Source organism: Aethalodelphis obliquidens, unplaced genomic scaffold (genome assembly GCF_003676395.1).
Source record: "Aethalodelphis obliquidens isolate GAN/ISIS:26980383/991018 unplaced genomic scaffold, ASM367639v1 scaffold9, whole genome shotgun sequence".
NCBI classification, from domain to species: domain Eukaryota; kingdom Metazoa; phylum Chordata; class Mammalia; order Artiodactyla; family Delphinidae; genus Aethalodelphis; species Aethalodelphis obliquidens.
Window position 1 is genome coordinate 15,988,458 of NW_020837953.1, and position 22,463 is coordinate 16,010,920.

General features: G+C 41.1%; 1 protein-coding gene across 1 annotated transcript in view; it reads left to right on the forward strand.

Moving 5' to 3' along the window:
- The window catches only part of ZSWIM5 (zinc finger SWIM-type containing 5), a 264,002-nt gene extending 241,775 nt beyond the window's left edge, over positions 1 to 22,227 (forward strand). The window contains exons 12-14 of the mRNA XM_027108730.1: positions 17,843 to 18,006; positions 18,506 to 18,587; positions 19,322 to 22,227. Coding sequence (XP_026964531.1) covers positions 17,843 to 18,006; positions 18,506 to 18,587; positions 19,322 to 20,184 — 1,109 coding nt within the window. The 3' untranslated portion in view covers positions 20,185 to 22,227. The remainder of the gene's footprint in view (positions 1 to 17,842; positions 18,007 to 18,505; positions 18,588 to 19,321) is intronic.
- Positions 22,228 to 22,463: the final 236 nt, after the last annotated feature.

Below are 22,463 nucleotides of genomic sequence, written 5' to 3' on the forward strand. Positions count from 1 at the left end.
GGGGGGGGGGGTAGGGAGGGTCACGGAGTGTAGGGCGAGCCTGTGGCGGCAGAGGCCGGAGTGACGTTGTGCCAGCCCGAGGCGCGCCGTGCGTTCTCCCGGGGGAGTTGTCCCTGGATCCCGGGACCCTGGCAGTGGCGGGCTGCACAGGCTCCCCAGAAGGGGGGTGTGGATAGTGACCTGTGTTCGCACACAGGCTTCTTGGTGGCGGCAGCAGCAGCCTTAGCATCTCATGTCTGTCTCTGGGCTCCGCACTTTTAGCCGCGGCTCGCGCCCGTCTCTGGAGCTCCTTTAAGCAGCATTCTTAATCCCCTCTCCTTGCGCACCAGGAAATAAAGAGGGAAGAAAAAGTCTCTTGCCTCTTCGCAGGTCCAGACTTTTCCCCGGACTCCCTCCCGGCTAGCTGCGGTGCACTAACGCCCTGCAGGCTGTGTTCACGCCGCCAACCCCAGTCCTCGCCCTGTGCTCCGACTGAAGCCCGAGCCTCAGCTCCCAGCCCCGCCCGCCCCGGCGGGTGAGCAGACAAGCCTCTCGGGCTGGTGAGTGCCAGTCGGCACCGATCCTCTGTGCGGGAATCTCTCCGCTTTGCCCTCCGCACCCCTGTTGCTGTGCTCTCCTCCGCGGCTTCGAAGCTCCCCCCACTCCGCCACCCGCAGTCTCCGCCCACGAAGGGGCTTCCTAGTGTGTGGACACTTTTCCTCCTTCACAGCTCCCTCCCGCTGGTGCAGGACCCGTCCCTATCCTTTTGTCTCTGTTTATTCTTTTTTTTTTTTGCCCTACCCAGGTACGTGGGGGGGTTTCTTGCCTTTTGGGAGGTCTGAGGTCATCTGTCAGCATTCAGTAGGTGTTCTGTAGGAGTTGTTCCACGTGTAGATGTATTTCTGGTGTATCTGTGAGAAGGAAGGTGATCTCCGCGTCTTACTCTTCCGCCATCTTCCCGGAAGTCCTCAACAACCCATTTTTTTAAATGGAAAAATATCTGAACAGACACTCCACCAAAGAAGATATTCTGCTGGGAAGTAAGCACATGCACATGCTCAATATCATTAGTCCTTAGGGAAATGCAAATTAAAACCACAATAAGAGAAAGGCTAAAATTTAAAAAACAAAAAGCAGCTGTAGTGAAGACTGTAGGAAAGACTGGCAAGGATGAAGAGCAACTGGAGCTCTTGTACATTGCAGGTAGAAACGTAAGTTGTACAACCACTTTGGTAAACCATTTGGCAGTTTCTTAAAAAGTTAAATAGACACCTATGCATATGATCCTTCCATTCCACTCATAGGTATTACCCAAAAGAAATGAAAGCATATATCCATACAAAGACTTCAACATGAACGTTCATAGTAGCTTTATTTTTAACCAAAAGCTGGAAACAATCTAAATATCCATCAGCAGGTGAATGGATAAAAACTGTGATATAACCATACAGTAGAATACTACTCAGTAATGAAAAGGAACGAACTAGTAATACATACTACAACATGGATGAATCTCAAAATGATTATGCTGAGTGAAAGAAGCCAGACCAAAGGAAAAACAGTGCCTATTGTATTATTCCATTTGTGTAAAATTCTATAAATGCACACTATGGTGACAGAAAGATGATCAGCAGTTTCCTGAGAATGGGAGCTGGGACAGGTTAGGATGGAAGGGAAGAAGGCATTACCAAGGGTCCCAAGGAAACTTCGGGGCAATGGATATGTCATCAGTAACGGGTCAAGTCACAATCATATATTACCTAACAGGAAGGAATAAGAATTCAGTGTCACTTCTTTTATATTACACCGAAAATACAAACCTTCATCTAATCATGAGGAAACATTAGGCATACCCATATTGAAGGACATTCTACAAAATAACCAGTCTAATCTGCAAAGGTGTCAAGGTTATGAATGTCAAGGGAAGACTCAGGAATTTTTCCAAATTGTCAAAGACTGAAGAGACATGACAAACTAAACATAACACACGATCTTGTATAAAATCTTTATATGTGTTTATACAAGATCACGTGTTGCATTAAGTTTGTCATGTCTCCTTTGGTGGTAGTAATACGTCTATATACATTTCCTGATTTTGATAGTTATGTGGCAGGTATGTAGAAGAGTGTCCTTGTTTGCCAGAAATAGACTGCAGAGTCCAAGGAGTGATTGTGTTATCAAATCAGTTACTTTCAAATGGTTCGGGGGCAAGAAAATTATGATGCTTGTAGTATTCTTGAAACTTCTCTTTGAGTTTTAAATTATTTCAAAATCAAAGAAAACATTTTGATAAAACATTGTGTTTGCAAAGGTGTAGAGTGGGAGTATAGATTGATAATCTTTTGTGGAGGGCAGTTTGGCATATCTATCACAATTACAATGTACATGTCCTTTGACCCAGCAATTTCACTTCCAGGATTTTATCTTACAAATATATTTATACAAATGTGAAATGGTATTTGTACAAAGTTATTCACTCCAACATTTGTTTGCAACTGCAAAATACTTGAAACATTCTAAATAGCCATCAATAGGAGACTGATTAAATATATTACTTTAGCTCCAAAAGCTCTTAACATGGAATTCCCAAACCTGAAAAACTTTGAAAATCCAAACTTTTTTCTAAGTTGACAGCAAAACCTGGCCTCAGCTGATATGAGGCATTAGTTGCTTCTCAGCACTCTTACCAGTCACAGACGTCTCTGCTGTTCACTAATATTGTTTGCCTTTTTCGTTTAGATGGTTGTTATTTTGTCAATTTGAGTTTAATTGCCCTGTAAAAAATGCCCAGAAAATTGAAGATACTCCTGTGGGTAAGAATAAGAAGCAAAGGAAGCATCTGTCATTAACAATAGCACAGAAAATAGAGTTAGTGCAAAGTTTGATCAGGTATGTCTATGAGACATCTTACTAAAGAATAAGGTATGGGAATTAACACCACATATGACTTGAAATAATAGAAGGACAAAGAGTTGAAGTTTTACAGGGACAACAATGACCAGAACTAATGAAGAATAGAAATCTTTCAGACAGCAAAAAATGAAGATATTGACACGACCATGATTGAATGGATTCAACAATGAAGCAATGTGAATATGCCACTGACTGGTTTGTTGTTCATGAAACAAGCTAGATTATGCCATGGAAGACTGAACCTTTATGGTGAGTATAGAATATCAGAAGATTGGCTGCATGGGACTTCCCTGGCTGTCCAGTGGCTAAGACTCCGCATTCCCAATGCAGGGGGGCCAGGTTCGATCCCTGGTCAGGGAACTAGATCGCACATGCAGCAACTAAAGATCCCGCATGCTGCAACAAAGATCCCTCATGCCGTAACTAAGACCCAATGCAGCAAAATACGTAAATAAATTTTTTTTTCCTAAAAGAAAAGGATATTGGCTGCAGAAATTTCAGAAGCATCACGGTATAAAATATCTGGACAACTATGATGAAATAGCTTCTTTTCATGAAGAAGATGAAAATTATATTGACAGTTTGTTAAGGTAATTTTTAATGAAAACCTTAGTCTCAAATATGTATATACGGTGGATGAAACAGCTTTGTTCTGTTCTGTTTTCTTAAAAAAAATAATAATTAACAATGATTGATGAGCAAACAAGAGGTTTTAAGGACTCTAAGCACAGGTTGAAAGTTCTGGGATGTGCCAATGCAGCAGACAGGTAAAGCTAGAAAAAGCCAACATCCACAATGGTTCAAAGTCATTCAGGGAATTTCCTGGCAGTCCAGTGGTTAGGACTCCGTGCTTTCATTGCCATGGGCCCAGGTTCGATCCCTGGTCAGGGAACTAAGATCACACAAGCTGTGCGACAGAGCCAAAAAAAAAAAAATTGTTCACGATTTATTTATTAGTATATAAACAAAAAAGCATGGGTAATCAAAGAGATAATTTCTACCTGGCTTAATAATCTGTACCAATGGCATGAGCTTATTGCACACAAGCTGGAATGGAAGAAAACTATACTCATTCCTGGACCACTGTTCCACACACATGCCTCATGAACTTCTTGTGACCAAGAAATTTTACTCCCAGGGAAGAGCAAATATAAATATTTATTTGTTTTCATACTAGATACTTGCAGCAGGTAACTCCCAAGTCTTTCTAAGAGAGTTATTATAGAAGCTTGTTCAGGTATACCTTAATTATGCCATTTACACAGTTGCTGATACTTGATAAATATTTTGCAGAGACTTTGGCTTTTAAAGTGAAGTTGTATATGAAGATATTGAAGGGTTTTGTGTCACTAATGAGAAGATATATAGTGTCATTACTTAACACTAAAAGTTAATAGGCTAAAAGTCTAAAGTCACCAACCTTGCTACTCAAAGTGTGGTCAGCGGACAAGCAGCATAAACATGACTTGCGGGACTTCCCTGGTGGCGCAGTGGTTAAGAATCCGCCTGCCAATGCAGGGGACACGGGTTCGAGCCGTGGTCCGGGAAGATCCCACATGCCGCGGAGCAATGAAGCCCGTGTGCCACAAGTACTGAGCCTGCGCTCTAGAGCCCGCAAGTCACAACTGTTGAGCCCGTGTGCCACAGCTACTGAAGCCCATGCATCTAGAGTCTGTGCTCTGCAACTAGAGAAGCCCCTACAATGAGAAGCCCGCGCACCGCAACGAAGAGTAGCCCCCATTCACCACAACTAGAGAAAGCCTGTGCACAGCAACGAAGACCAAACACAGCCTAAATAAATAAATAAATAAATAAATAAATAAATAAAGCATGACTTGGAGGGGCTTCCCTTGTGGCACAATGGTTAGGAATCCACCTGCCAGTGCAGGGGACACGGGTTCAATCCCTGGTCCGGGGAGATAACCACATGCCTCAGAGCAACTAAGCCCACACGCTGCAACTACTGAAGCCCGTGCGTTCTAGCACCCACATGCCACAACTCCTGAGCCCGCATGCTGCAACTACTGAAACCCATGCGCCTATAACCCACGCTGCGCAACAAGAGAAGCCACTGCAATGAGAAGCCTGTACACAGCAACAAAGAGTAGCCCCCGGTCGCTGCAACTAGAGAAAGCCCGTGTGCAGCAACAAAGACCCAATGCAGCCAAAAACAAAAACAAACATGACTTGGAAGCTTGTTAGAAATGCAAATTCCCAGACCCAACTAACTCTAGACCTACTGAATCAAAATCTTTGTGGGTATAGCCCAAGAATCTTATGCTTTAAAAAATTCTTCAGATGACTTTATGCCAACTAAGGTTGTAGAAGCACTGAGTTAGAACAAGCTGACATCAAAAAAATACTGAATATTATAAGTTATATACCTGCTGTACATTCATTGCAAGATAGAAAAATTGCTAAAATAGTGTTAACCCAAATAAGCATGAGGCTAGTAATGATGACAATGATGATATGTAACACAGATGAAAAATAATTTCCATAGACAGTATGGGGGAAATGTATAAGCAGTTAATTGGCCTTGAATAACATGCATTTATCAGTGAAAAAGGGATTATTGCTGCTTACTTAATTGGAAGAGACTGCTTATATAGAAATCTATGTTAATGAGACACATTATCCTAGAAGTACACCTTTTTTAAGGCCATCTATTGTAGCTGCTTCATCATTAATCTCTATCCTGGCCCATCATTAAATATCCAACTCTAATCTTTGGTGACAATAATAGCAGTGCAGATGAAGCCTTTTGTCCAAGATCCTCAAGAAACCAGATGGAAGAAGTATTTACTGTATGCATATGTACAGATACTTAGCTTGGTTTGAGGTTTTATTGAATGTTTTCCTTAGAAATAAAAGAGTACCAATTATTTATGGTCTGTATCACACTATTTCATTCATCAGTTTGTTACTGTATCAAAAAACTACAATACTAATTTTGCTATTTATCCTACCTAGTGTGAATATTCATACTTTCACTGCACAAATAGTAATGTGTTTAATTATGGGATGCTGCCTCAGACCTCCTGTATTATATATAATACATGCACAAATTATCTGTATATAACTTTAAAAATAATGAATTCTAAATGCATTCCACACCCAGAGGTTTTGAATAAGCAGCTGTGGACCTATACGTACATAAATGGGATACTATGCAGCCATTTAAAAGAACAAGAATCTCTTTATGTACTGATGTGGAATAATCTCTAAGATATACTGATATGTAGGGGAAAAATGACATGTAAATCTGTATATACTATGCTACCATTTGTGGATTTTTTTAAAAGGAGAGGAAACAAAGTATTTCCTTGTTATGCATAGAATATCCAGGAAGGTAAAACAAAAACTATTGGTTGTGTACCGAGTTAGAATTGGATGAATGTGGGTCAGAGGTAAGGGGGAGAAAGAATTTTTCATTATTTACCTTTTGTATCTTTTCAACATTGAACCATGTGAATATTTCCAAAATTTTAAATTGTAAATGTAAAAAGAAACATCTCAAATTGAAATGCAAAAATTAAAAAAGAATGGGGATGGGGGAACCCAGAACAGAATATCTGAGAACTGTAAGACAATTACAAAAGATATATTTTGGGTTGGCCAAATAAGATGTTATGGAAAAACCTGAATGAACTTTTTGACCAACCCAATAACATATGCAGTATATTCTGCGATACCCGAAGGAGAAGAAAGAAAAGAGCAAAGGAAATATTTGAAGTAATAATAGCTGAGAATTTTCCAAAATTAGTGACAGAAACCAGAACACAGATCCAGAAAGATCAGAGAACACCAAGTAGGATGAATACCAAAAAGTTTTCTCCTAGCCATGTCCTATTCAAACTGCAGAAAATCAAAAACCAGGAGAAAATCTTGAAAGAAGACAGAGAACAAGACAACCTTACCTATAGAGAAACAAGGATAAGAATTACATCAACTTCACTTTATAAACCATGCAAGCAAGAGGGAGTGAAGTGAAATATTTAAAATGTTGCAAGAAAAAACCACCAACCTAGAATTCAGTATCAAGACAAATTAGCCTTCAAAAGTAAAGGAGAAATAAAGACTGTCTCAGACAAAGGCTGTAGACAATAAATTGCAAGAAATCCTTCATAGGGAAGAAAAATGATAGAGCTGAAACTCAAATCTTTGTGAAGAAAGAAAGAGTGTTAGAGAAGGAATAAATAAAGGTAAAATAATCCTTTGGGTTTTTAAAAAAATTCTTAATTGAACTAATAGATAACTGCTTGTTCAAAATAATAATAGCAATGTATTGGGTTACTATAGCTTAAAGATAAATGAAAGCAATGATGTTATAGACAGAGGGAAGAATTGGGAATACTATTATAAGGTACCTTATGAAGTGGTATAGTTATTTGAAAATGGACTTACATTAGTTGTAAATGTATACTGCCACTCTAGGGCAAACACTAAAGTAATTTTTTGAAGAAATAGAATCGTGAGAAGAGAAAATTGAATTATGTAAAATGCTCAGTTTAAAACAGAGAAGGCAGAAAAGAGGAAAGTTTTTTTTTAAAAAAAAAAAAAGAAAAATAAATGCAGTGAATAAAAAACAGTTACAAATATGGTAGATATTAATCCAAATATATCAGTAATCATTTTAAATGTCTTTTAAATGGTCTGAATACCCCAATTAAAAGACAGATTGGAGAACTTACATAGTAAAAATTATTTCAATTTTCTTGATTTATTGTAAGTTTCTTTGTGGTAATAATCCCTCTCAGCATATTTTAATGACATATACCTAGTGACTAATCCACAAACACTAGTCTATAATAGAAACGATGGTTGACCTACTGCATTTACATGGCTCTCTGTAGGAATGCTTATGAAGTATTTATCACCAATGCCACTTGCTAGCAATTACTTGATTTTCCATGTCAGCATAATTTTAATAAATTTTGTATCCCAAAAGAGAATGATTGCTTCCTCCCCCAAGAATTTACAGTAGAATTTTTTGCCTTCTTGTTTATGGGGAAGAAAATAAAAGGAAATTTTGAGATTAAAAAAAAAAAAAGACTGGAAAAGAAAAAGTTAATTCCCTGGTGGTCTGGTGGTTAGGACTCCATGCTTCCACTGCAGGGGGCCCAGGTTTGATCCCTGGTTGGGGAACTAAGATCCTGCAAGCCATGTGGTTCGGCCGGGCAGGAAAAAAAAACCAGACTGACAGTGGATTTAAAAAAAAAAAGAAAAAAAAAGACCCAACTATATGTTGTCTACAAGAAACCCAATTTAAATATAAAGACACAGATAGAGTGAAAGTAAAGGGAAGGGATCGATGACCTAAATATAAGAGCTAAAGTCATAAATTTCATAAGAGAAAACATAGGAGTAAATCTTCATGACCTTGGATATGGCAATAGAGTCTTAGATTATGATACCAAAAGCATGAGCAGCAAAAGAAAAGAATAAATTGGACCTCATCAAAGTTAAAAACTTTTGTTCAGGGGTCTTCCCTGGTGGCACAGTGGTTGAGAATCTGCCTACTAATGCAGGGGACACGGGTTCGAGCCCTGGTCTGGGAGGATCCCACATGCCGCGGAGCAGCTAGGCCCGTGAGCCACAACTACTGAGCCTGCGCGTCTGGAGCCTGTGCTCCGCAACAAGAGAGGCCAGGATAGCGAGAGGCCCGCGCACCGCAATGAAGAGTGGCCCCCGCTTGCCACAGCTGGAGAAAGCCCTCGCACAGAAACGAAGACCCAACACAGCAAAAATTAATTAATTAATTAATTAAACCACATTAGAGAATGGCTGAAAACACTTTAAAAAAAAAAAAAAACTTTTGTTCATCAAAGGACATTATCAAGAAAGTGAAAAGACAACTTAAAGGATGGAAGAAAATATTTATAAATTGTATATCCGATAAGGGCTTAACATACAGAATATGTAAAGAACTACAACTCAACAACAAAACGATAAACAACTGAATTTTAAAGTGGGCAAAAGACTTGAAGAGACAGTTCTCCAGAGAAGATACACAAATGGCTTATAAGCACATGAAAAAAAACCTCAACATCATTAGTCATTAGGGAAATGCAAATCAAGACCACAATGAGATACCACTTCACACCCACTAGAATGGCGTTTTTTTGGCCACGCAGTGTGGCCTGTGGGATCTTAGTTCCCGAAGGACTGAACCCAGGTCCCCCTGCAGTGAAGCGTGGAGTCCTATGGTGAGGATGTGGAGAAATTGAAATCCTTTTACATTGCTGGTGGGAATGTAAAGTGATTCAGCTGCTGTGGAAAATAGTGTGATGATTCCTGAAATTTTTAAATAGAATTAACATATCCAATAATTCCACTCCTAGGTATATGCCCAAAAGAATTGAAAACAAGGACTCAAAACAGGTACTTTATATGCCAGTGTTCATTGCAGCATTATTCACAATAGCCAAAAGTTGGAAACAACCCAAGTGTCCATCAGCATATGAATGGATAAACAAAATATGGCATATACATACAATGGAATATTATTATGAAGTCATTAAAAAGAAATGTTCTGATAACATGCTACAACATGGGGTAACCTTGAAGACATTATGCTGAGTGAAATAATTCAGACACAAAACAAATAATTATTGTATGATTCCACATATAGGTCTAGGATAGACAAATTAATAAAGATAGAGAGTAGAAGTTACCAAGGGCTAAAGGGAGAAACAATGGTGAGTTACTGCTTAATGAGTACAGAGTTACTGCTTAATGAGTACAGAGTTACTGCTTAATGAGTACAGAGTTTCTGTTTAAGATGATAAAAATATTTTGGAAATAGATGGTGCTGGTATTTATACAATGAATGATATTTCACAATGGTGAATATGATTAACACCACTCAGTTGTATACTTTAAAATAGTTAAAATAGCAAGTTTTATTTTATATATATATATATATATTTTTTTTTTTAACCACAGTTAATAGATAGGCAGTGTTAAAACAAGCAAATACACCCTAAGTACAAACACTGAACAGCACTGGGCTTCATTTATATCCTGTACCTTTAGGCAGATATTTAACTCTTCTGTGACTGAGTTTGTATGCTTTACCTTTCCATATATTTTGAACTAAAAACAGAGGCCAGGGCTTAAACAAATAAACCACATATATGAGGTGTTGTCAGCACTCTGGCCCCCACTTTCCATACCTTGGAGACTCACTATCAAACCAACTGCACTGAAAGCAGGAAGAGTCTGGAAAAGATATTCTCTCAGGAAAGCATGCATACTAGTTGAGGCAGTTTGTTATTTTCATCTTAAAAACTATTTCTTAACCACAGTCAGATCCCTTCAACAACAGCTAAGTAAAGTATGGAGAAAGGTATACAATGTTAACACAAATCAAGAGAAAGCTGGAATGCCTATGTTAATCAAACAAAGCAGACTTCAGTACATGGGAAATTATTAGGGATAAAGAGGGGCACTACAGGGTTTCCCTGGTGGCGCAGTGGTTAAGAATCCACCTGCCAATGCAGGCGACACGGCTTCGAGCCCTGGTCCGGGAAGATCCCACATGCCGCGGAGCAGCTAAGCCTGTTTGCCACAACTACTGAGCCTGAACTCTAGAGGCCGCGAGCCACAACTACTGAAGCCCGCGTGCCTAGAGTCCATGCTCCACAACAAGAGAAGCCACCACAATGAGAAGCCCGCGCACCGCAACAAAGAGTTGCCCCCACTCGCTGCAACTAGAGAAAGCCCATGCACAGCAACGAAGACCCAATGCAGCCAAAAATTAATTGATTAATTAATTAATTTTTAAAAAGAGGGGCATTACATAGTGATAAAGGGGTCAGTTCTCCAAGAAATAATAATAATCCTTAATGTATCTGCATCTAACAACAAAGCATCAAAATATGTGAGGCAAAAAACTGATAGAGGGCTTCCCTGGTGGTGCAGTGGTTGGGAGTCCGCCTGCCGATGCGGGGGACACGGGTTCGTGCCCCGGTCCAGGAAGATCCCACATGCCGCGGAGCGGCTGGGCCTGTGAGCCATGGCCGCTGAGCCTGCGCATCCGGAGCCTGTGCTCTGTGACGGGAGAGGCCGCGGCGGTGAGACGCCCGCGTACCGAAAAAAAAAAAAAAAACTGATAGAACTGCAAGGAGAAATGGACAAATCCACTGAGAATTCACAATACCTCTATCAGTAATTGGTAGATCAGGCAGGCAGAAAATCAGTAAGGTATACTTGAACTGAACAGCACCATCAATTAACTGGATCTAATTAACATTGGTAAAATACTTCCTCAAACAACAATAGAATACACATTCTTTTCAAGCTCACATGGAATGTTCACCAAGATAGACCACATTCTGGACCATAAAACACACCTCAGTAAATTTAGAAGAATAGAAATCATACAAAGTATACTCTCAGGTCACAGTGGAATTAAACTAGAAATTAAGAACAGAAGGATAACTGAAAAAACTCCCCCAAAATATGGAGTTTAAACAACACACTTCTAAGTAACACATGGATCAAGATGACGTCTTGAGAAATTTTTAAATATTTTGAACTAAATGAAAGTTAAAATGCAACTAATCAGAAATGTAGGATGCAGTGAAAGCAGTGCTTGGAGGGAAATTTTATAGCGTTAAATGCAAATGTTAGAAAAGGAATATTTGCAACCAATAATCTATTACCTCACACCTGTTAGAATGGCTATTATCAAAAAGATAAGAGATGTGGAGTGCACTGTTGGTGGGAATGTAAATTGGTATAGCCACTCTGGAAAACAGTATAGAGGTTTCTCAAAAAATTAAAAAATAGAAATACCATATATGGTCCAGCAATCCCACATCTGGGCATATATCCAAAGGAAATGAAATCACTATCTCAAAGAGATATCTGCACTCCCATGTTAATTGCATTGCAGCATTATTCACAATAGCCAAGATTTGGAAATAATGTAAGTGTCTGTTGACAGATGAATGGATAAAGAAAATGTAGTATATATACAGACATGTACATACACACACAATGGAATATTATTCAAACATAAAAAGGAAATCCAGTCATTTGCAACTTTGAGGGCATTATGCTAAGTGAAATAAGTCAGAGAAAGACAAATGTATGATCTTACATATGTGAGAATCTAAAAAAAGCTGAACTATAGAAACAGAGAGTAGATTGGTGGTTGACAGGGAGTAGGGAGTGGGAGAAATGGGGTGATGTTGGTCAAAGGATACAGACATCCAGTTATATGAATAAGTTCCGGGGATCTAATATGGTAACTATAGTTAACATGGTGACTATAGTTAACTGTATTGTATACTTGAAATTTGCTAAAAGAGTAGATCTTAAATATTCTTGCCTCAATGAAAAAAAAGAAAAAGGTAACTGTAAGGTGATGAACATGTTAACTAACCTTACCATGGTAATCATTTGCAATAAATATATCAAGTCACATTATACACCTTAAACTAAAACAATATTATATGTCAATTATGTCTCAATAAAGGTGAGAGGGAATAAAATAAAATAAGCTTCCACCTTAGAAAACTAGAGAAAGAAGAGCAAAGCTGGCAGAAAAAAAAAAAAAAAGATAATAAAAAAATTAGAGCAGAAGTCAATGATACTGAAAATAGGAAAACATGAGAAAATCAAAGAAAGTGAAAGCTAATTCTTTCTAAAGATCAATAAAACTGTTAAACCTCCAGCCAGGCTAGCCAAAAAACAAACAAATAAAAAAAGATGACATAAATTACTAATATCTTAAATGAAAAGAGGGGCCATCATTATTGATCCATGGATGTTAAAAGGATAATGAAGGAATATTATGAAAAACAGTATTCTCTAAAATTTGATATCTTAGATGATAAAACGGACCAATTTCTTGAAAAACACAATCTACCAAAACTCACACATGGAGAAATAAATAATAAATAAATAAATCTAGGCCTACATCTGTTAAAGAAATTGAATCAGTAATCTTCCAAACAGAAAGCACTTGGCCCAGATGATTTCACTGGTGAGTTCTATCAAATACTTGAAAAAAATGATACCAACTCTCTGCAGTCTCTTCCAGAAAATAGAAGCCGAGAGAACACTTCCTAACTCATCCTACGAGGCCAGCATTACCTAATACCAAAACCAGATAAAGACAGTACAAAAAAGGAGAACTACATACCAATATCACTCATGGACATAAATGCAAAAAATCCTCAACAAAATATTAGCAAACTGAATCCAACAAAGTGTGAAAAGAATTATACACCATGACCAAGTGGGATTTATTCCAGGAATGCAAGGCTGATTCAGCACTTGAAAATCAATTAATGTAATCCATTACATCCACAGGCTAAAGAAGAAAGATCATATGATTATACTAATAGACACAGGAAAAAAACATTAACAAAGGCCAACACCTATTCATAATTTTAAAAAAAACAAAACAAAACCTCTCAGCAAATTAGGAATAGAAGAGAACTTATTCAACTTTATAAAGAACATCTAGAAAGAACCTCCAACTACCATCATACTTAATGGAGAGAACATAGATGCCTTCCCCTGAAGATCAGAAATAGGACATGAATATCACCTCTCAACACTCCCATTCAACATTATACAGGAAGTCCTAGCTAATGAAATAAGACAAGAAAGGAAAGAAAAGGTATATAGGTTGGAAAGGAAGAAATAAAACTGTCTTTGTTTGCAGATGACTTGATTGTCTATGTTAAATCCCAAAGAATCAAGAACAAACTGGAACTAATGACTGATTATGGTAAGGTTGCAGGATACAAGGGTAATATACAAAAGTCAATTGCTTTCCTATATACCAGCAATGAACAGTTGGAATTTTAAGTTAAAAACCACAATACCATTTACATTAGGACCCCTCAAAAAAGTACTAAGAAAAATCTAACAGAATATGTACAAGATCTATATGAGGAAAACGATAAAACTTTGAGGAAAGAAATCAAAGAAGATCTAAATGAATAGATATTCCATGTCCATAAATAGGAAGACTCAATACTGTTATTATGTCAGTGCTTCCTAACTTGATCTATAAATTCAGTAGTACAGTCTCAACCAAAATCCTAGCATTTTATTTTGTGAATATCGATAAACTCTCTTTATATGGGAAAGCAAAAGACCTAGAATAGCCAATACAATATTGAAGAACAAAGTTGGAGAACTAACACCATCTGACTTCAAGACAATATAAAGCTACAGTAATCAAATAGTGTGGTATTGGCAAAAGAATAGACAAATAGTTCAATGGAACAGAATATAGAGCTCAGAAATAGACCCACACAAATATAGTCAACTGATCTTTGACAGAGGAGAAAAGGACAGTCTTTTCAACAAATGGTACTGGAAGAACTGTACATCCACATTTAAAAAAATGAATATAGACACTGACCTTACACCTTTCACAAAAATTAATTCAAAATGTATCAGACATAAAGGTAAAACACAAAATTATAAAACTTCTAGAAGATAACACAGGAGAAAATCTAGGTGACCTTGGGTTTGGCAATAACTTTTTTTTTGGCCATGCCATGCAGCTTGTGGGATCTTAGTTCCAGGACCAGGGATCGAACCTGGGCCCCCCGCATTGGAAGCGTGGAGTCCTAACCACTGGACCGCCAGGGAATTCCCAGCAATAACTTTTTAGATACAACACCAAAATTACAATCCATGAAAGAAAACACGGATAAGTAGGACGTCATTAAAGTTTAAAACTTATGTGAAAAACACTGAAAAGATAAGCCACAGACTGGGAGAAAATATCTGCAAAACAATATCTGATAAAGGACTTGTATCCCAAATACACAAATAACTCTTAAAACTCAACAATAAGGAAAACAAACAACTGAATTTTAAAATGCACTAAAGACCTGAACTGATGCCTTACCAAACAAGATATATAGATGGCAAACAAGCATATAAAAAGATATTCAGCATGATATGTCATTTGGGGAATGCAAATTAAAACAAAAGCTAGAAACCACTACATACCTATTAGAATGGCTAAAATCCAAAACACTGACAACACCAAACACTAGTGAGGATGTGGAGCAGCAGGGATTCATTCATTCCTGGTGTGAATGCAAAAGGTCCAGCCACTTTGGAACACAGTTTGGCAGTTTTTTTACAAAGCTGCACATAGTCTAACTATATGATTCAGCAGTCATGTTCCTAAGTATTTACCCAAATGAGTTGGAAACTTATGTCCACACAAAAACCAGCACACAAATGTTTATAGCACCTTTATTTGTAATTGCCAAGAACTGGAAGCAACCAAGATGCCCTGCAGTAGGTGAATGGATAAACAAACTGAGGTAGATCCATACAATGGGATATCATTTACCAATAAAAAGAAATGAGCTACCCTTCAATAAATGGTGCTGGGAAAACTGGAGAGCTACATGTAAAAGAATGAAATTAGAACATTCTCTAACCCTATATACAAAAATAAACTCAAAATGAATCAAAGACCTAAATGTAAGACCAGAAACCATAAAACTCCTTGAAGAAAACACTCTGACATAAATCGTAGCAATGTTTTTTGGATCTGTATCCTAAAGCAAAGGAAATAAAAGCAAAAATAAACAAATGGGACCTAATTAAACAACGCTTTTTGCACAGCAAAAGAAACCATCAACAAAATGAAAAGACTACCTACTGAATGGGAGAAAATATTTGCAAATAATATGACCAAGAAGGGGTTAAATCCAAAATATATAAACAGCTCGTATAACCTAACATCAGAAAAACAAAATAACCTGATTAAAAGATGGGCAGAAGACCTGAACAGACATTTTTCCAAATGTCTATTTGGAATGCTCAACAGGCACTAAAAAGATGCTCAATATCATTAATCATCAGAGAAATGCAAATTAAAACCACAATGAGATGATCACCTCACAGCTGTCAGAATGGCTGTCCTCAAAAAGAACACAAATAACAAAGGTTGGCGAGGATGTGGAAAAAAGGGAACCCTCATACACTGTTGGTGGAAATGTAAATTGGTGCAGCCACTGTGGAATATGATATGGAGAGTTCTCAGAAAACTAAAAATAGAAATACGACATGACCCAGCAATTCCACTCCTGGGTATATATCCAAAAAATATTAAAACACTAATTCAAAAAGATACATGTACCCCAGTGTTCATAGCAGCGTCATTTACAATAGCCAAGAAATGGAAGCAACCTAAGTGTCCATCAACAGGTGAATGGATAAAGAAGAGGTGGTACACCACCTAGAGGGGTGGGATAGGGAGGGTGGGAGGGAGACCCAAGAGGGAGGGGATATGGGGATATATGTATATGTATAGCTGATTCACTTTGTTATACAGCTGAAACTAACACAATGTAAAGCAATTATACTCCAATAAAGATGTTAAAAAAAAAAGGAAGAGATGGTATAGATAGATATACAATGGAATACTGCTCAGCCATAAAAAAGAACAAAATTTTGCTATTTGCAACAACATGGATGACTTGGAGGGTGTTCTACTAAGTAAATTAAGTCAGACAGAGAAAGACAAATATTGTATGATAGCACTTTTATGTGAAATCTAAAAAAATACAACAAACTAGTGAATATAACATAAAAGAAACAGACTCACAGATATAGAGACCAAACTTGTGGGGAATTCCCTGGTGGTCCAGTGGTTAGGCCTCCGTGCTCTCACTGACAAGGGCCCGGGTTCAGTCCCTGGTCAGGGAACTAAGATACCATGAGCCGCGTGGTGCGGCCAAAAAAAAAACAAAGTCTATTAAATGTTTTAATTGTTTTTAAAGATGATAGAAGAAAAAAAGGTAATCTCTCAATCCTGACACCCAAAGATAACTACTACTACTAAGACAGTTTTATAATAAATATTCCCAGGTATTTCCTGTTCATATATGTGTGCACACACATGCTGTACACAAACAGACTGCTACTTATCTCTTTTATATAAAAGTAGAATCATAGGGCTTCCCTGGTGGCGCAGTGGTTGAGAGTCCACCTGCCAATGCAGGGGACGTGGGTTCATGCCCCGGTCCGGGAAGATCCCACATGCCGTGGAGCGGCTGGGCCCATGAACCATGGCCGCTGAGCCTGCGCGTCCGGAGCCTGTGCTCTGCAACGGGAGAGGCCACAACAGTGAAAGGCCGGCGTACCGAAAAAAAAAAAAAAAAAAAAAAAAAAAAGTAGAATCATAGAATATTAACTATACACAAATTTTTTATAATTCCCCCAACAACCTTAAAAGGTTATTTTTTCCATTACTTCTATGAAGTAACCGATCTGGTAAACGGCTGAACTAGGTTCACTTCCCAATGTATTTTACTCCAAAGTCTGTATACTCTTACCACTGCACCTCTTGGTAAAACATAAGACCTACTTTTTGTTCTATCTTTACTTCACATTTTACCCCCTCAGAAGATACACCAATCTTTCATATACCCTACTGCCATTATACAGTGACCTTCACGTCATATGGTACACATGGCATTCCTGCAATGTATTCCTTAACTCTGTGCACTCATACTTGCCTACTGGATAGGAAGTGGTGGCCCAGCTCCTTTTTGCTCCAGGGAGCTGTACTGAGGAACAAACTATGGGACTGGCATACTTTTTTGGCAATAATGTGGCTTCCTTCTCCTGTATAAGTAGCTCTCAAAATTCAGATGTTCTAGAAAATGACTTCTGGGACCTAAAGATCCTGAGGGAAAAGAGGGTGAGGGGTAGAGGCAGATGAAAAGGTGGAGAGAGGTGAATTCATGTGGGTGCCTGGGGAAGGAAGGAGCCTCCAGTGGGTTCAGTGGAGACAGAGTTTGACCACCCAGAAGAGATGGTGGCCTTCAGAAGCACTCAGTGCATTAATAGCCGTCAGTTCAACCAGTACCTGTTGTTCCCTGTTCTTCCCTGTTCAGGGAAGCTTTAAAGAAGACCTTGTCCCTGCCCCTTCTCTCGGCACCTGTAGGAGACACTCTGAGGCTCCGCACAATCCTGGAAGCAATACAGAAGCACATCCATTCTTCCTCCCTCATCTTCAAACTGGCCCAAGATGCATTCAAGATTGCAACACCCACGGACAGTAGTACAGACAGCACCCTGCTCAACGTGGCCCTGGAGCTGGGGTTACAGGTATGGAGGACAAGCGGGCCATCCCCACTTTAGACTTCTGGCCTAGTGACAACTGGTAGAAGATAAGATCCCACGGGGACTGGAGTGGGCATGGGCCAGGACTGGTTCTTTCTCTGTCCCCAGGACACAGCTTCTAGGCTAGACACAAGGTAAGGACTCAACATTGGCCTCTGTTTTGAAGTTACGGCCAGTTAAGCAGTGTAGCCTTAGGCTCCACAGGGTCCCCATCTTCTCCGTACCCGACCCCCATTCCTCCAAGTCAAGCAAGGTGTGGTAATAAGGGCTTTATTCATTACAGGTCATCAGAGGAGTGTTCTATCTGATTGGTAGCAGGGGTGGGGCAGAAATTAAACAAACCCATCTGTAGTTATCAGGGGAAAGATGGCTGTTTAAGGCACCAATAAATACTTGTTGCATAAATGAATGGCAAGGGGGAGTGGGGAGGGGGAGGTTATAGCAATTATGCTTAGCCAACTGAGAAGGCTGCTTTTTTGCCCAGGTGATGAGGATGACCTTATCAACCCTTAACTGGAGGCGCCGGGAGATGGTGCGGTGGTTGGTGACATGTGCTACAGAAGTGGGTGAGTCTCCCAGCTCCCTGTACCCCCAGGGGAAAGGATTCCTAGGCCCTACTCTTGGGACAGGACGACGAATTTAGAGCTCTCATATTCCTATTACTGATGGCTAGGAAAGGATGAGGCTGCTGGTAGGAGAAGATGGCCTCTGTTCAGCCTGACCAAACTCTGCCCTCACTGCTTGGACCATACCCTGCTGTCAGCAGCACTTTGACCCTCTCATCAGAGACATTCTGAGAGAGTGAATTTTCAGCCACAAGTACTCAAGTGTAGCCTTGGGAGGTAGTTGGCCCAGTGGTTTGGTCCCAGTCCCTGTCCATGATTCTGAGAAACCCCAAACAACTTGGAGGCTCGGGACCCCATCTAGAGCCCAAAGCCCCAGCACAAGACTCTACCCTGAGAGGCCCCACTTCAGCTAGAACCCCCAGGCAGATCTGCGACTCCTGCCTTGGGGCAGGCAAACCACAGGCTCTGTTGCTCCATCCTTGTGAGGGGCTTAGAGCACCTGCAGAAACCTTCAACACTCTCACCTGGGGAAGGAAGGGATGGGAAGAGACCCCAAACAGGGTCTGGGCGTCTGGGTTGTTCCCCTTGCCCTGGTTGCCTCAGATCATCTCGAGGCTGCTGAGAAGGAGGGAGAACTCGTCTCTGCAGGCCAAGTTCTGACCCCAAACGGTAGTCTGGGCAGACCTGGATCAGGTCCCAGATGGCCACGGCTGAGCTCAGGCTCTCCCTGACAGGTGTGCAGGCCCTGGTGAGCATCCTGCAGAGCTGGTACACACTCTTCACCCCCACCGAGGCTACCAGCATTGTGGCTGCCACAGCCGTATCCCACACCACCATCCTGCGCCTCAGTCTTGACTATCCACAGCGGGAGGAGCTGGCTAGCTGTGCTCGCACGCTGGCCCTGCAGTGTGCTATGAAGGATCCACAGAGCTGCGCCCTGTCGGCCCTTACGCTCTGTGAGAAGGACCACATCGCCTTTGAAGCAGCCTACCAGATTGCCATTGATGCTGCTGCTGGCGGCATGACTCACTCACAGCTGTTCACCATCGCCCGCTACATGGAGCTCCGTGGCTACCCGCTACGTGCCTTCAAGCTGGCCTCACTGGCCATGAGCCATCTCAACCTGGCCTACAACCAGGACACCCACCCGGCCATCAACGATGTGCTCTGGGCGTGTGCCCTCAGCCACTCCCTGGGCAAGAATGAGCTGGCGGCCCTGATTCCCCTGGTGGTGAAGAGTGTGCACTGTGCCACAGTGCTTTCAGACATCCTACGGCGCTGCACGGTCACTGCACCTGGCCTGGCCGGCATCCCAGGCCGCCGCAGCTCGGGAAAGCTTATGTCCACCGACAAAGCTCCCCTGCGCCAGCTGCTGGATGCCACCATCAATGCCTATATCAACACCACACACTCACGCCTGACACACATCAGCCCTCGTCACTACGGAGAGTTCATTGAGTTTCTGAGCAAGGCCCGGGAGACCTTCCTGCTGCCGCAGGATGGCCACCTGCAGTTTGCCCAGTTCATCGACAACCTGAAACAAATCTACAAAGGCAAGAAGAAGCTGATGCTGCTGGTGCGAGAGCGCTTTGGCTGAGAGAGCAGATAGCTCGCTGCTGGGGCATCCTGCACTCCCAGGTATCATCTGGTCAGGCCAAGGACACAAACATTTGTCCACCCTGAGAGGACTCTGAGCACCTGTGGCTGAAGCCAGAGGACCACAGGGCTAAGCATGGGGAGAGTCCAGCTCTAGCCAACATGCCTTGTCAAGGTTCTCACAACAGCCCACTGTTCCTGGAGGAGCTGGGCCCTGCAGACCGATCAGAAACCCCACACATGCCACCTCACGCCCCGCTATCCTGCGTGTCCTGGGCATTGGCCCTCTCTCCTTGGCAAACACAGAACACTGTTCCGTCTCAGGGATTGCTTAACCAGAGAAACAGAAGCATTTATGGTACTGTAAATACTATAGTATATGTGTTGCCAATTACATTGTAAAATTGTAACTATTTATAATTCTGGTTCTAATCTGATGGGTAGCTGTGGGTGGGAAGATAGGCTTGTTTTCTGAGGAGATTCACAACCGTTTCTCAGGTTTCCCTTGCAGAGGATATGCTATTGGCAGTGGAAGAGTGGGGGTGGCAGAGAGAAAAATGGCCATTAGAGTAAACCCCAAGTCTAGTCTATGCAGAAACCCCGGCCTGCAGATGGGCATTGACAGCCCGGTGATGGGTGAGGGGCAGGGCCCGGTCTTGACTTAGACTTTCACCTCACGAAGCCATGGGGACACAGAAGCTCTTGCTCCTGCCTCACACAGCCTCTCTCTCTGGGAGCCTGCCGAGCTCCTGAGAAACAAGGGCAGGGAGAAGGTGAAGGTCTGGGAGGCCACTGGGCTTATAATGTTCATCTTCTCTGGTCACCTTTGTGTTAGACAGCATCTGGTTTCATCTCTAATTACACTTGTGTGTGTGTGGATCTGGATGGCTACGTACGTGCATCTGTGCGCATAGATATATCTGTGCATGCCTGCATGTGCACATGTATATTTATGTGTATCTGTGTCAGGTCTGTGTCTGTGTAAAGACATGTCTGTGTACTGGATGGTGGGTTTCTGTGTGAGGGTATACACATTTGTGAACATATAAAAATACATATCTGTGTGTGTGTGTGTTGATGTTTGTCAATGCATGTGTAGTGTTTGTGTATCTGGGCACACGTAAGTGCATGTGTATAAACATGTCCGTGTCTGTGTGTAACTGTGTATATTTCCACATGTAGGTTTGTCTGTGAATTCATGTTTGAGGATCTGCCTGAATGTGTCCCTTCTCTTTTTGCCAGATCTCTCATCCCCATTTCTCTTATTCTCTCACCAGCTAAACATGTTCCTCATCTCTGGGCCTCCTTTATTCACCATTGTCTCACCAAACAAGCTTCTAAGCACTAGTCTCCCTCTGCCCTGAGTGGCTCCTTCCGTGCCACATTTCTCTTCTTACCCTGTACTTGCTTTCTTCCCCTGCCTTTCTACCTCAAGCTTCCTCTGCCTGCTTCTGTCACAGTCCCATTGGTCATTGGTTTGGAGGCTGCGGCTGGAATGCATTTCGCCTTTTCCTTTCTGACTAGTTTCTAGCTCTAGTGGGCAACCCCTGTCTTAGCCCTGGCTGACCTCCACAGCGTATCATGTTCCTGCTACCTTCCTGACCCCTCTGCTCAGCCTGGAAGTGTAATAGGAGGTAGCACAGGCATTCGGAAGAGTCATTTAGATGCCAGTGTCTTGGTGGTTACTGTTCCATGTTTTAGTTCCCCAGTAGGGGGTGGGGTGTGACAGGGAAGGGGTGGTATAGTTAGAGTGTGAACCAAGGACCTCTTTGTCTGCTTTACTTTCCTGTCTTTGACAAACTGTTTGTGTCACTTTTTTTTTCTCCACACTAACCAGTAAGTTGCATTTGCTGTTTGTGGCTACCAAAGTCTCACCGTCCAGCTACGGGCCCAACAACCTCTCAGCCCAATAGGTTGGTTTAAAAAAAAAAAAAAGACAACGCCACTCCCATTTCTGTATCACAATTGCCGTTTTTTAGCAAGTGTGTGAACTCACAGTGCTTTTCTATGAATAAATCCTGGATCACAGAAAAGATCATTTTTCTAAAATCAGAAATTGTGTTCTTTCAATAAATGGGGCCCTTCTCTCTTCTCCATCACCTGGCTGGGACAGGGAGCTGGTTAGGCTATATAGCACAGTGGGTTCCTAATGATCTAAGATGTGGAATGACAAATGAAGAATTTCCTACTGCACCACACCCCTCTCCAGAGCTCACAGGCCTGTCAGAGCCTGATCCCAGGAAGTAGGTACCACCACGAAAAGCGGAAACAGCAAGATAC